Genomic DNA, 15,994 nt, shown 5'->3' with positions numbered 1-15,994 from the left:
TTTCTAGCAGCTTGATGACAATTACAATATTTATTTTAGCCAGATTAATGTTCATCTGTGGTATATCATTTTACAACAATGTGACTTCATAGCCTAAGCAACATAGCGAAACCCTGTCTCTACTAAAAATAAAAAAATTAGCTGGGCATGGTGGTATGCACCTGTAGTCAAAGCTACTTGGGAGGCTGAGATAAGAGGATTGTTTGACCCTGGGAGGTCAAGGCTGCAGTGAGCCATGATCATGCCACTGCACTCCAGCCTGGGTGACAGAGCAAGACCCTGTCTCAAACACAAAACAAAATAAAACAAAACCGTAAAAACAATATGACTTCATGTTTGTAAAAACTAAATGTATCGTATATATGCTTTGTAGATGGGTGCGTATCTACAGAGTATATATGATATAGATGAAATATTTAGTGACTTTTGATATGAGGTTGGTACAGGTGGATTTATTAGTGAGCCAAATGAAGCACATACCAAGTCAACGGTTCAAGTCCAGGCATTCAATCCTCTTTATGATTTCTATACATGTATCGTACCTATCCCATGCAGTGCAGTCACTGTCATGCTAACTTCAGAACTTACATGTCAGAGCCAGTGATATATTTGTAGATAATCAACTTTGAACATTTAAATTTTTACTGGCAGATGATAATTATAAATCTGAATACTAACAATAACAACAACAACAAAACCCAGAGCATCTTGATTAGGAATTTTTTGTTTTGTTCCTCACAGTCAGTAGAATGGCTATGCGGTTATGTTAGTCTCAAAATGTTAAATTAGTTGATACTGTTATTGCAAAAATTTTTGTGTGTATTCTGTTTGTAGCAAGGAAAAAATAACAGTTTGAGCTTTTTTAAAAATCAACTATAAAGACTAGTTATGACAAAAAGTGTTTTTGTTCCTTTATTCTCAATTAATATAGATTAATTTTAAAATGCATTAAAGCAATACTGAAGAAAATAAAAAGATGCCATGGAAGTCTTTTTCTCTTCATGTTTCTATGAAGAAATACACTGCTTTTTAAGAATATCTGGGGAGAGATGTAGATTTTAACTTCATAATCAGATTTTTCAGATGTACTTAAATATAAGCAGAGAAATTTTATAAACAAGTAAAATTAAGCAAATTCTAATCACCAGAAGCAGAACTAATTAAAACATGTTTTAATTGAAAATACTTCCTAGGTTTCTCCTGCCAATCTTAATTGTTCACTTGAAGAAATAAAGAGAGACATGAAAAAAACAGTTATTTCCTGAGATTGCCTTCTATTTTACGAGCCCTTCATTTACACTGAAATCATCTGAATAGACATGGTGCTCTTTTGTGTGTCTGGCTGGAGGACAGAAACTTCTACAACTTTTTAATTCAGCAGTTGTATCCACAATTTGCTGTCAAACTCTAAAGTCAGGGAGCCCAGATGAGAACGTAGAAACTGATTGAGAGTTGGTTTCTCCCTTAAAATCTAGAAGGATGCTTCGTGAGCCTGAGAGTACTGTCAGACCACCTTCTGCTGATTGCTGCTTTGGCAAAATAAAGACTAGCCACCAATCTACCAAATGCCACCTCATTTTAATGCCTGGTATGTCCACATTCTGCATCAATGATCCCAGACATAAGTATGTGGGAGACACAACTATGTGAGTAATGAGGAGATTAAAATGTTTGGGGGAGGCAACATAAATCCAGGAAGAGGTGAATTAGCAATATGGGAGCATGGAATTCTGTGTCAAGGTGGGTGACATGGGTGGGTGCTGTCAACTTCATTCAATTGGTACATAAGGCAGTTGGGAGAGGCAGATTAGAAAATATAATAGTTGAGCTGAATCCTAAGAGAAGAGCAACTGTCCCTTCTACGTTCAGGACTTTAGAGTCAGCACATCTTCCCCATGCTTTCTCATTGCTCATTCATCCCCAGTGGAAAAGCAGGGGAGGCAAAGTCCATATGCTGAAGCAGAAAGACTGTTTGTTGGACTTAGAAAGTTAAAGAAATAGGTAGACCTAGGATAATATTATTGGTAATAATGCTGCTTTTAGCGCTTTACTTACAGAGCTTTTTAGCTCACCATGGATAGAAATAGGGTTGATGGAGAGTGGTTATGAGCATAGACTTGGGAGCCAGGCTGATTGGGAATTCAAGTCCCAGCTCCACCTTTTCTGAGCAGTGTGATCCTGGACACCTCAGCTCCTACTATTTCAGCTTTCTCATCAGGGAAAAACAGATAATAATAGTACTTACATCATAGAATTCAGAAGGTTTAACAGATTAACTCAGGTTAAGTTAGGTAGGTGAAACAAGGGAGAAGCAACTGTTCAGACATGGAATGAAAGGGAATTGACAAGAGGAGGATTTAAAATTTGAGGCTGTATAAGAATCATTTAGGTTGCCTCTTAAAAATTTAGATTCCCAGGCCTCAGCCCCAGGCATTGAGACTCAGTAGTTCTGAGGCCCAAGAGGCCATTTTATAAAAGTAAATTTACAAAAAGTCACAAAAATAACTCAGAGTTTCTGAATACCATTGCAGTTTTCCCCTAATGCAAACATCTTATTAACATGGCACATTTGTTAAAACTAAAGTCAGTGTTGACACATTACTATTAACTCCAGACTTCATCAGATTTCCCACTCAAGTTCTTTATCTGTTCCAGGATCAAATCCAGGATACCACACTGCACTTAGAAAACCTTCATCTTTCATAAGCTCTTTCAGTGGAAGGGAGGCAGGGGAGTTGAGGGCCACATTTTGAGAAAACACTTGGACATTCAGAGAACCAAACCAAAATTGCTACCTCCCCAAGTTGGGGAGGTAAGTGCAATTTTAAGGAAGATAATTGATGGAGCAGGTGTAAATAAAAGGTTAATTTTAGAGTTAGAAGTGGAATGCTTTCCATTAGATGGGAGGGGGTTACCTTCAGAACAAGGAATTTAATGCCAGAGGAAATAGTAGGTTTTGGAAGGTGGGGGTGCAACCTCAACCTCAGTCTAGATTGAGAATACATTATGAGGGTTGTGAGTAGGTCAGGAGAATAGCTAAGTGCAGCAAGTTGGGAAGAGCTGCTTTGGAGAACACAGGATTCACATAAGTGATGAAAGGGAGTTACAAGGGGTCAGTTAGTCTGTAAGCCACATACAGCCTGCATGCTCTGGAACCTGGTGCTAATAATGCTTTGGCAGTGGGTCATAATGACCAACATCAAACATTGCAGAAAAAGCAAGGATAACGCTGGAAGAATTTTGTTTAAAGAGGGTCCTAAGGGTCTTGGGTGAAGCAGCTGGTAAAAGAGAAGGTGGAAAAACACTTGAAGCTCTACCTGTGGAAGAGTTAGTTATCACACCGAGGAGACACAGGAGCCACCAGCTCGGGCTGACAGGTAAGAGTTTGTAGAATAGACAAGGTGGAGAAGACAAAGCGATTTTTCTTATAAGAAGGTAGCAGACTAATTTGAGAATCAGTGGAGGTCTTTTGAAGAAGATACTACTGGTATTTTATTAAAGACCTCAAATTCTGGTACTATCACTGAATTTTCCTAATCACATTAAAATTGCTTAGCTCCCTTACAGCAGTTGTAAGAATCACCTAACCTGTTCCTCTTTAAAGAGTATTAACCTTATTTCATTGCACTCAAGATTCTCATAATTTTTATTCTATTTCACTTTCCCAGTTAGTTTTTCTTCTTGTACCTTGGAGATCCTAAACGACAAGCTGATATTCTTAAAATTTATTTCACATTAAGTACATGTTGTGACACTTGCCCAACACATTTAAAATAATTGAATGGAAATTGCCTTAGAAACTTGTGTTATAGGGATGCAGACTTCACTGAAGGGCTCCTACATCTTTTGCCTTGCCTGCTGGCACAATGTCAGGCCCAATCAGGTCTGGAAGTGGCTGTTGAGTAGATTTAAGATTAATCCTTAACTTGATAGATTCTGGGTGTACTCTACAGATCCTGCGTAGAAACTAGCACTTACCTGGGAGATTTCTCTGCCATCTGTGAAATGATTTTCCAAGTAGTTTCATACTCAACAATGCTGTGTGAAGGAACAGTCAGGCCACAGTCATCTTAAATGTGCATCTTAAATGTGCTTAAAGAAGCCCTTGCTGATGAAAAATTCAAGCTAACTTGCATACTGCAGCTAAACTAGTTTCCAGAAACACTGAATGAGCTGAATACAGAACTAAGAATGATTTGATTTTTGGTTAAAATTGGCTTTGGCATTTTTTTTTAAATCAATAAATAGAGTATTTAGAAATGTAAAAAAATTAGATCAAAAATGAACCTTGAATTGTGATAAAATTGGGATTTAGTGTTGTTGGATTTTAATAACATGTGGGCATATAGGTTACATAAAGAGGAAATGTGAAGGAAAGGGCCAGGATAAGATTTCTCCAGAAACACTGAGCTCTAAGCAGTCACCTTAGGGTGAACCACATGAAATTGCCATTAGGCAACCATTTTTGACTTATAAGAATGGCAATTTCACTTGGTTCAAACGTATATTTCAAATCTTTGTCTTTTCCTTGTAATGATGTAAAAGTTCAGTTCACAATATACTGGAGTTAAAATGTCACTGGTGGCTATATTACAACAGTTGAAATATTTCCTAGATATCAAACTCTAAGAAAAACTGCCATAGTTGCCACTGTACTAGCAGCTTGGTTTCCATGCTCAGCATGGATGATAAGCCACACATGCAGATTCCTTTAGATAGTTCACAGTTACAGCTACTTTGGCTGAGGTTCACACTGCCAGGTTCTGGGGATGCTACTCCCTGCCACCTCACATTCTCACATAACATTTGTCAGAAAACCTATCCGCTTTCAGTGACATTTATATTCTTATCCTAAGTTGACCCAATTTCCCAATTATCAAAATGACTGTGTTGCCTTCTGGAATTCAAGCCAAAGGGGAGAGCAATGTTAGTGATTTTTATTCTACTGACTTACTCCTGAAGTCACAAATTCATGTCCAGTGCTTCTCTCTCAAACTGTTTTTTGAAACTTTGACCACACATATATGTCAGGATTTCTGCTTATTGTCATATGATATGCTGCAAACTTTCTTATAAACAGTAATTTATAAATATTTTCTTTTAAGTTAAATGAGATCATTGATTTTAGTCAGCACTTTATCAAGATAAGGTGATAAGTTATTTAAAGATTTTACTTTAGGTACTAAAGAATTAAAGATTTAGTGAGAATCACTGAAGCTGAGTGGCTAGACTCTTAGTTCTAAAAAACAACCTAACTGATTTGATATATTTTTAACTAAAATGTAAGCTTGAAAACAGTGTGCTAAAGTCAAATTATGTGCTTTGTCACCCTCTGTACAGCAATGCTAATTCTACTCTTTGTACTTCCAATTTTTTTTCTGTGTAACTGAATACCTCAAACACCTCTTGTTCTAATTCTGTACTATTTCTGGAAATCCTTTCTCTTTGTATATTTACATAATTTTATATCCTAATAAGCACATTATGCTTTTTTCTTGCAGGCACAATAGCCATTTATTCAAAGATGCCATCTAATGCACTATGCCACTAAGTACTGTGGCTGGACAGTGATTTTAATGGTAACAAATTATCTCCACTTTGAAAAGAGCTTAAGAGAGAGAAGACAAATATTATGTCTTAAACAGAGGCATGAATCAAACCAACTTATGAACGGTGAAAGCAACTTATCAAAATGTCTTCGGACATATCAAGACTGACTTAAACCATGTAAGTTAGGCAGATATATAATATAATGTAAATACAAGTGTCATAAACACATTGGTCACATTATAATTAGAACAGTTTATCAGGTTTTATTTTAATGTAAACATGAGAAATAAAAACCCCATAAATTATAGAGAGCATTTATCATTTGAAAATAAAACTGCAATAAATACTTAAATCTCCAAGCTCCAAACTCCATAAACAATAATTTTTGAGGAAGTAAGATTTCTAAGGTTTATGGAAGTTCTTTTTTGTAAACAGCAGGACATGAAATATAATACCTGTAGCCAGGCTAACAGGTGGGATAATAAAATGATTAATCACCTACTACTATTAGGGTACAATTCCTTCCAATCTGTTACATGTAAATTAACACTGATCATATTCTTCCTTTACCACATGTAGGGAGAATAATTTTAGGTGATCAACGTAGATAACAGCCCTGCTAAGAACTACTTTAAAAGAGAAGAGGGCACTTTATAAAAATACAAGAATAAAAATACAAGTCTTAGTGTAATTTTAAGCTTTGATACTTGTAAAAGTATCAATGCTACAAACATTTACAAAACATCATTGGAAAGTTTGTTACATTGCTTATACATGTATTTAGTTTTGCAGTTCTTTAAAGGCATAGGGTCTCACTATGTTGCCAAGGCTGGAGTGCAATGGCTATTTACAGGCATAATCATAGAGCACTGCTGCCTCCAGGGCTAGGCTTCAAGTGATTCTCCCACTTAAGACTCATGAGTAGCTGGAACTACAGACATGCCTAGCTCCTAAATATTAAGCTTTTAATTTTTTGTTTCAGTATTTCTTGGAGACAGCAGATATTGACTGAAACAAAAAGGTAAAAGCTTAATATTCAATTTTTGCAAAAGAAAACCAGAGGAGGTGGTACTGCACCTATAGTCCTAGCTACTTGGTAGGCTGACATGGGACGATTGCTTGAGGCCAGAATTTCCAGGCTGTGGTGTCGTGATTGTGCCTCTGAATAGCCATTGCACTCTAGCCTTGGTAACATAGTAAGACCCCATCTTTTATAAAAAAAAAAAAATAAATACTATTAAACTTTTGAATGGTATTTTATAAAGGTTTATAGCACATATACATAAGCTGCAGTGCACTGGAGGGTCTAAACACACTACATTAAAACTAGAATCTGCTCTGAAACTTTCAGGTCACATCACGTATTATTATTTTTATATTACCACTGGATCATCATGTGGTTTGGCATTATGCAAATATCTCTCAATACATTTATTTAACAAATAAGAAAATTTACCAGCAAATACAAAATAAATAAATAAATAAATAAATAAATAAATTCACGCACACACACAAAAGGATCATTATAGTTTATAAGAAACATACCATGGACCCTAATACAAGTAGGTAAGCAATAACTAATAGTTTTTCTTTTGTGACCCCAAACATGCTAAAATGCTAGCAAGTAATGCTTACAAAAGATATGAATGGCAAATGTCCTCCATCAGCTTATGTTTAAAATGATTGCCAGTGACGAGCAGCTCCGATGGTAAAAGTAGGCAGGAAGAACCCTTCAACACCTGAAAATGAGCAGTCTGCTTCTAGTGGCTTCATGAGTTGTTACAGTCCCATGTTTTAATAGTAATACTGAATTTATTTTAAATGCATCTGCAGCAATACTGGGGGAAAAGAAAAATAGAAAAGAAACAGAAAATTATGTCTAAAATCTAAAAATTTAAACTATTGTTTTAAAACCCTTACATAGTTCACAGGTATCAGTCCACACACTAAAAAAGATACCTATGTGTGGGCAAGAAGTCTTCACTTTGGAGTGGTTTTTATACCTGTTTACGTTTAAAAAGACAGAAGAGTGTACAAGAGTTGTTGCAGTGCAAAGATCCCATTTTTTTCCTGTGGAGTGCAATCCTGGTTGTCCACAAGCCTCTCAACTTTGAGATCTTTCTTCTTTTGAAAATACTAACTTTTCTAGTTGTTGAGCAGGAGAGGTAATATTTTCCGGTCTTTTTTGATGAGGGGTTCAGATGATATAGCCCCTCATTTCTTCCTTCAAGAGATAATGGCTTTAGAGCACTGAAGATTAATGAAATTATCAGCGCTGAAGGACCTTCTCATGGTAGCACTATAAAAGATTTTGGCGTCTTCCATCCTTGAAATAGCCTAGAAAGTAAATGAAACAGAAAAGAGGTACAATTTTAAAAAGGGCTCCAACCTTTTAACAAGCACCATTGATGATAAGCCACACATGCAGACACTCCTTTAGATAGTTCACAGTTACAGCTACTTTGGCTGAGGTTCACACTGCTAGGTTCCGGGGATGCTACTCCCTGCCACTTCACTAAGGTAATCTCCTTTAAGGGCTATGATTAGATTGCTGGAGCAAAGGAAAATTTATAGTTTATTAATCTATTCAGATTCTACCCAATCTGTAGTAGTTATTATATCCTCAAAGCAAATTTGAATGAAGCAGATGTGTGCTGGAGTGCACTGGAACATCAAAGAGGTCGAATGACTAAAGCAGCAAAAGGCAGAACCTGGCACATTAATTATGGTAGAAGGTATATTATTCTAAAGTACTTCTAAGGAACCACAGAAAGTACTAATTGTAAATATGAATCCATTTCAGTTGTAACTTTGCTCACAACTGAAACCAGAAGTCACAAACCATAAATATTGCTTTGCCCCCCAAAAGTTACCATTTCCAGTAAAGCCCACGTACTTCTTGCATCCAGTACCTGAGACGCTCATACCTTATACAGACTAAGTGTAGGTCTCTTGGCTTAAGCACTAATGCTTTGCCTAACAAATTTATGGGACTGGCTGCACTGTAATATATACAATATAAAATGACATAAATTTGCAAACAAAGTAATAAAAAACGGCAAAAGTGGTAAGTGCATTATATATGCAGATATCATTTAAAATAGAATTGCAAGAAATGATTCATGTATGCTTACTTGAAAGGGCAAAGATTCAAAAAGAATACCACTAAGAATGAATTAAATTTGGTTAAAAATATTCTGAATTATGGTCACAGAAGAGATCTATAATTTTTAAATAATGTGGATTCTTGTATAAACCATAAAGGATACAGGAAATAAGCTCTTCAGTATGTAAGTTAATTTTGGAGCTTCTCATTTTTCTCATCACTACTTAATCTAATCTAGTCACAGATGTTGGCTTTGGTGGTTGACAGAAAACCCCCCTTAGTGACTTTATCGCCTTACTTCCAGGTTCTGTGCCCTTTCTTTGTTGAGAAGATAAACTGGCAAATGCAAGCTACTGTCCTTTGCCAAGGATCGAAGATCAAAATAGTACTTGGCATAAACACTTCCAGAAACTTTGACGTTATAGTCAATTAGCTGCAAAAACTGTCTTTCAAGCTCATTCCTGTGGGAGGAGAAACACAACGAAACCAACATGGGACAATGTTAGTCCACTGGGCTATCTTCAAAAACATTATTCTGATGTAAGAAATGTGATAAAGCAATTATAAGTTCTAGTTCTATTAGAACACATGAAAAAGCACACACTGGAGAGAAACTCTATATATGTAATAAATATGGGAAAGCCTGGAATTTTCTCACTTCTCTTTGAAAACTTAGAAAAACTCATACTGGAGAAAAAGCATAAATGTAAAAAATGTGATAATAAACTTGATTTTCCCACTTGCTTTTAAAGACATTTTAGGATTTAAAATGGAGAAAAACCACAAAATTTTAAGAAACATGGTAAAGCCTTCAGTTTTTGTCATTTCTCTTTGAAAACATAAAAGGGTTCAATGAAGAAAAGCCTTATAAATACAAACATATGGTAGTGTTTTACTCATTCCAGTTCCACCTGAAGACAAGAAAAAACTCATTTCTGAGGTAAAACCTATGAATGTACAGAATGTCAGAATGCCTTTAGTTGATATTCACTGAAAGACCCATGATATTACATGCTGTAGATGGACCCTATAAATATAAAAAAAGCACCCTGAATTGGAACCCCAGTAGTTTACAAAATACAAGAAAGTTTTCAGTTTTAACATTTTTTTCAAAAGCTGTGTGGAAACTCCCACTAGAAAATAATTCTATAAATGTTGCTAAAATGAAAAGTTTGATGCCAACTGATTATTTTATTATCCTCAAAAATGCACATAAATTTTATATGACTTTTAAATATTTTGTGTTTCTCAGTGGTTCCTTGTTACAGAATGTGTCTGCACTTCATATTTTCACTTCTTTTGCAAGAAAACATTAGGGTGAGAATTTTGTAGATACCCTTTAAACAATACTACATAAGTTTAGTTCATGTACTAAACATGTAGCGGTTTTTTTCTGTTGTCATTTAATAAAATTTATTTCTATTCATTTAAAAATATAATTCTGAGCTACTAGGATGTCTCTAAATTCTGTTTTGAAACAAATAAAGGCTACACCCAGTTGGATTCCTATGCTAATGTCCAAACAAGGCACAGTTGCTTGCAGTCCCTTCTGCATCCAGCACCCTGAGTCTGGGATGAGGAGAAAGGTGACCACCTCTTATGCATATGTACTGCTGACTCGGGGCTCATTCTTGAGAGTTCCCTTAGTGCAGGTGCACAAGCTCAGACTCCATGCTCACTCACAAGGCCCCACAATAGTGATCAGATGACAGGAATGATGAATGCCATTTATTAGCTCTGAAGAACTTGCAGACATTTTCACAAGGATAACAAAAAGAGGCTTACTGAAGTCAAAAAGCACCAACAAAAGCCATGGGCACATCACCATGGCAACAAATGGATCCACGGAGAGCCACCCTGTTATTTCTGAGGAGGAAAAACTCTAAAACAACAAGGATTGGTCCCAAATACATACATATGCTACATTTGATGGGAAAGGGAATCCCCTCCCTCTGCCTCAGTGCATGAGGCTATGTCAAAGGGCATAATGCCAGTTTCTACTCACCTTGAAATTATGAAGGTGAGAAACTGTCACTAGACAGGGCAGGAATACTCTTTAAACATTGGAAGGCAGAAAGATTAAAGAGAGACATCTTGGTTAGACCAAACTCAGTTTATGATACGACTTCTGGCAGGGCACTGGACTTACACACTCAGTGTTTCTCCTGAGCTGGAAATAAAACCCCAAGGTGCTCAGCTTCTGTCACCCACGGCCAGAACAGAATGTGGGGGATGAGTTGAAGGTACTGGGAGAGATAAAGGCTGAGAGCAGCCTTCTGTCACATGATCATACAGCTGCCCTCGCCTATTTTTTTTTTTTTTTTTTTTTAAGAAACAGGGTCTCAGTCTGTCACTCAGGCTAAAGTGCAGTGACATGATCCTAGCTAACACCAGCCTCAAACTCCCGGGCTCAAGCAATCCATTTACCCAAGCCTTTCAAGTCACTGGGACTACAGGCTCATGCCACTGAGCTGGGCTAATTTAAAGGAAAAATTCAATTAAAGACAGGGTCTTTGTTGCCCAAGCTGGTCTCAAACTTCTGTGCTCAAGTGATCCTCTTACCTTGGCCTCCAAAAGTGCTGGAATTATAGGTGTGAGCCAGTGTACCTGGCTTCTTGTTAAATGTTTAAACAAATGAATATAAAATAATATAGAACCACTTTCACAGTAATCCCTGTAAAGACTTAATTGTATAAAAACAATCAATACCTGAACAACACATTTAGTTTCTCGGTTTCAAAGTTTTGATATCTTATCCACTGGCTAAGTCAACAAATGTTTGATGTTCTCTGGAAGAGCAGTTAAAATATGAGCAGAGATGTAGTTTTCTCATTTGCTTAACTGAAAACCCATCCGAAACTATTTGCAACATCAATTTCCTGTTCGCATGACCATAAGGCTATAGAAATGTAAATCAGACAATGTTTTAATAATCAGCTAATCAGGACTTTCGTATTTATTTCTTTTATATTATCTCCCATTTCTCCATGAACACTTTTTGACTGTGTAGAAATACAATATTTTATTAAATTATTACACCTATTAATAGGGTTTAGTTACTGAAGATAAGCATATGCCTAAGGATATGGATCTTCTTAGTTTTTTCTGTTTATTTTTTTAAATGACTGAATAGCATACCCTTTACAGGCACAGCAAATTTTCTTAAGAGCAGCTGCTCAGTTTAACTGATATTTCGAAGGAAAATATATTCCAACAAGACATGAAGATGTTGAAGAGTTTTAAGAAAAACCTGATAGACACTCATTTTTAAATGGTCCAATTTACAGTCAAAACAAGATTATTATGCATGATCAACAGCAGGGAGTCAAGGTAAATGTATATTAAACACTTTCTTGTAATGCTTTCCAATTTCCAAAGATCATAAACAAAGGCAGCCTTTTCAGAGCATAGATTCTGGTGCTTCCACATTCACAAACAGCATTGTGTAGAACTGGTTTTCTTACAGCAGGCCTCTGACACCACTGCTCCTGAAGCTCACATCTGTGAGAACTTGCACATTCCCTGACCTTGTAACTACAACTAGAGCCCAGCCAGCTTAGTTGCAAGTTTTGAGAATAATTTAGCTGCAATTATAGCAGAGCTAAGTGTTCATAATCACAAATTTTGTTTCCTTTGAGAAATCAGTCTGCAGACTGATGACAGTAGTGATCAAAGTCAGTTTAGTGTCTGCAACTTTCAAAGTACTTCCGTTTCAAGTTTATTTTCTGCCACATCTTTTGCTAAAATGGCTACTAGGAACATCACCATCATCACTCGTTTATACTATCAGCAAAGTGGTCATTTTCACCAACAGCCATTTCAACAGCAACCAACAGTTACTAGTCTTTTGTTAGTCACAACATCCTCACTTCAGTTGTATATACACAGTGTAGTAATTCTGAATGATAGCCTTTTTTGGGGTGGGGGGCGGGGGACGAAGTCTCACTCTGTCACTCAGGCTGGAGAGCAGTGGCAAGATCTTGGCTCACTGCAAGCTTCGCCTCCTAGGTTCACGCCATTCTCCTTCCTTAGCCTCCCAAGTAGCTGGGACTACAGGTGCCCACCACCATGCCTGGCTAATTTTTTGTATTTTTAGTAGAGATGGGATTTGACTGTGTTAGCCAGGATGGTCTCGATCTCCTGACCGCATGATCCGCCCGCCTCGGCCTCCTGAAGTGCTGGGATTACAGGTGTAGGCCACCGAGCCCAGCCGAATGATAGTCTTTTTTAAAAATTGTGCATACATTATAGCTTTATATATTCATAGGGTATATAGGATATTTTGATACAGGCCAACGATGTGTACTAATCCTACCAAGGTAAATGAAGTATCCATCACACATTTATCCTTTGTGTTACAAATAATCTAATTATAATCTTTTCATTATTGTTAAATGTACAATTAAATAATTACTGACTATAGTCACCCTGCTGTGCTATCAAATACTAGATCTTATTCTAAATACATTTTTGTACTCATTAACAATTACTTCTTACTCCCCATCCCCCATACTACCTTTACCAGCCTCTAGTAACAATTCTTCTACTCTCTATCTGCACAAGTAAAATTGTTTCAACATTTAGCTCCCATAAAAAGTGATAACATGGGAAGTTTGTCTTTCTGTGCCTGGATTATTTCACTTAACATAATGAGTTAATACTCCATTTCATTATACTCCATTTCCATCCATGCTGTTGTTGCAAATAACAGAATCTCGTTATTTTTTAAGGCTGAATAGTATGCCATTGTGTACATGTAGCTTTTCTTTATCTACTCATCTGTTGATGGACACTCGGGATGCTTCTAAATCTTAGCTATTGTAAATAGTGTTGCAACATACTATGAGAGGGCAGGTATCTCTGATATACTGATTTGCTTTCTTTTGTGTATATACCCAGGTGTGGGATTGCTGGATCATACTGTAGCTCTATTTTTAGTTTTGAGGACCTCCAAACTGTTTTTCATAGGGGTTGTACGAATTTACATTCCCACTAACAGTGTACGAGGGTTCCCCTTTCCCCATATCCTTGCCAGCATTTGTTATTGCGTGTCTTTTGGATAAAAGAAATTCTAAGTGAGGTGAGATGGATCTCTCACTGTAGTGTTGGTTTTAACTTCTCTGATGATTAATAATGTTGAGTATCTTTTCGTATATCTGTTTGCCATTTGTATGTATTTTTTTAAAGTTTTGAAACAGAGCCTCACCCTATTACCCAGGTTGGAGAGTGGCACAATCACAGCTCACCACAGCCTTGACCTCCTGAGCTCAGGTAATTTTCCCATCTAGGCCTCCCTTGTAGCAGGAACCAGAAGCATTTGCCATCAGCAGCTAATGTGTCTTCTTTTGAGAAATGTCTATTCAGATCTTTTGCCCATTTTTAAATCAGATTATTAGTTTTTTTCCTATAGAGTTGTTTGCACTTCTCATATACTCTGGTAATTAATCCCTTGACAGATAGTTTGCAAATATCTTTTCCCAGTCTGTGGGTTGTCTCTTCACTTTGTTGTTTCCTTTGCTGTGCATAAGCTTTTTAACTTGATGTGGCTTCATTTGCCCATTTTTGTTTTGGTTGCCTGTGCTTATGGAGTATTAAAAAATCTTTTTCCAGTCCAGTGTCTTCAAGAATATTCCTAATCTCTTATTTTAGTTTCATAGTTTGAGGTCTTAAATTTAAATCTTCAGTGCATTTTGATTTGATTTTTGTATAAGGTGAGAAAAACTAGTTTCATTCTTCTGCATATGGATATCCAGTTTTCCCAGCACCATTTATTGAAGAGACCATCCTTTCCCCATTGTGTATTATTGTCATCTTTGTTGAAAGTGAGTTCACTGTGGACATATGGATTTGTTCATGAGTTCTCTCTTCTGTCTCATTGTTCTATGTGTCTGTTTTCATGCCAGTGCCATGCCGTTCTGGTTACTATAGTTGTAGAGTATGATTTGAAGTCAAACAATGTGACTCCTTCTGTTTTGTTTTTTCGTTTTTTTCCTGAGAATAGTTTGAATATTCTGTGTCTTTTGTGGTTCCATATAAATTTTAGGATTGTCTTTTCTATTTCTATGTCTATGAAGAATGTCATTGGTTCTTGCAGATATGTAGAGGTAGCACATTAGTGATCTTGGATTCGATCTGGAAGAATTCTCTGCATTAGCAGCCAGAGACTCATTTCTTCTCTTACTTTCCCCCAAACAAAAAGAGTCTCTCTGTGCTGAGCTTCCTGGAGTTCTAAGATGAGTGATACAAGCACCCCTGTGGCCACTACACCTGGGACAGCACTGGGTCTGATCTGAAGCCCACACATCTGAAGCCCACACAGCACTGTGACTGCCCAAGGCCCCTACTGTAACAACTCCCTGGCTGCCAGCTATTTTGCTCTAAGCCCCAAGGCTCTACAATTAGCAGGTAGTGAAGCCAGAGAGCTTTCTGTCCTTCGCTTAAGTGTAGTAAGTTCCCCCGGCCCCTGGATGGGTTCAGAGGTGCTGTCTGGGTGCTAGGGCTGGGGTTATAAACCTTAGAAATCCACCTGGTGCTCTGTTTTACTGTGACTGAGCTGGCACTAAAACCATCAAACACCTTTCCACTCTTCCCTCCCCATTACCCAGGCAGAGTAGTCTGTTCCCATGTTCACCAGCATCACAATCCCCTGGGGTATACTGCCAGGTCACCACTGATGTTCACTAAGGCCCAAGGGCTCTCAGTAAGCTTGTGGTGAATGCTGCCTGGCCTGGAACTCGCACTTCAGGGCAGTGGGCTCCCCTCTGGCCCAGGGTAAGCCCAGAGATGCCATCCAAGAGACAACGCCTAAATCAGGGACCCTAACAGCCCACTTGGTGCTTTTCTCCACTGTGGCTGCTCTGGTGTCTAAGCTCAAGGCAAAGTCCTCTGTACTCCTCCCTCAGATTTTCTCAAGCAGAAGCTGTCTCTCCTCATAGTCACCACAGTTGGGAATGTGCTGGGTCACACATGAAGCCAGCAGATCTCTGAGGCTCACTAAAGACCCATGACATATACTACCTGCTTACCACTCCTGATTATTCAGGTTCCAAGAGCTCTTTAGTCAGAAAGTGATGAATCCTGCCCTTACTGAGTCCTTCCCTTCAAGGCAGCAGGTTCCCTTCTGGCCCAGGGTTTGTCTAGAGGTATTATCCAAAAGCTAGGACCCAAAATGGGAGCCTCATGACTCTGACCAGTGCCCTCTCCTACTGTGGCTGAGCTAGTATCCAAGTTGCAAGACAAAGTCCTCTTTACTCTTTACTCTTCTCAAGCAGAAGAAAGAGGTCTCTATCAGAGCTGTGAGCTACACTGCCTAGGATTGAAGGAGGGGTGGTACAGCAC

At 37.7% G+C, this 15,994-nt stretch overlaps 1 protein-coding gene across 2 annotated transcripts in view; it reads right to left on the bottom strand.

Moving 5' to 3' along the window:
* Positions 1 to 15,994, bottom strand: part of LOC112130189 (cyclin-Y-like protein 2) — a 75,332-nt gene that overhangs the window by 16,088 nt on the left and 43,250 nt on the right. The window contains exons 9-11 of one of the 2 annotated variants that reach the window (XM_054538803.2): positions 8,955 to 9,117; positions 7,554 to 7,887; positions 7,186 to 7,388 (exon numbers count right to left, since the gene is read on the bottom strand). In XM_054538803.2, coding sequence (XP_054394778.1) covers positions 7,777 to 7,887; positions 8,955 to 9,117 — 274 coding nt within the window. In that variant the 3' untranslated portion in view covers positions 7,186 to 7,388; positions 7,554 to 7,776. Of the gene's footprint in view, positions 1 to 7,063; positions 7,389 to 7,553; positions 7,888 to 8,954; positions 9,118 to 15,994 lie in introns of those variants that run through there. The other variant, XM_054538804.2, reaches the window with a different exon arrangement.

This window comes from Pongo abelii, chromosome 20 (assembly GCF_028885655.2).
Source record: "Pongo abelii isolate AG06213 chromosome 20, NHGRI_mPonAbe1-v2.0_pri, whole genome shotgun sequence".
NCBI classification, from domain to species: Eukaryota; Metazoa; Chordata; class Mammalia; order Primates; family Hominidae; genus Pongo; species Pongo abelii.
This window is presented reverse-complemented; position numbering and strand designations above follow the sequence as displayed.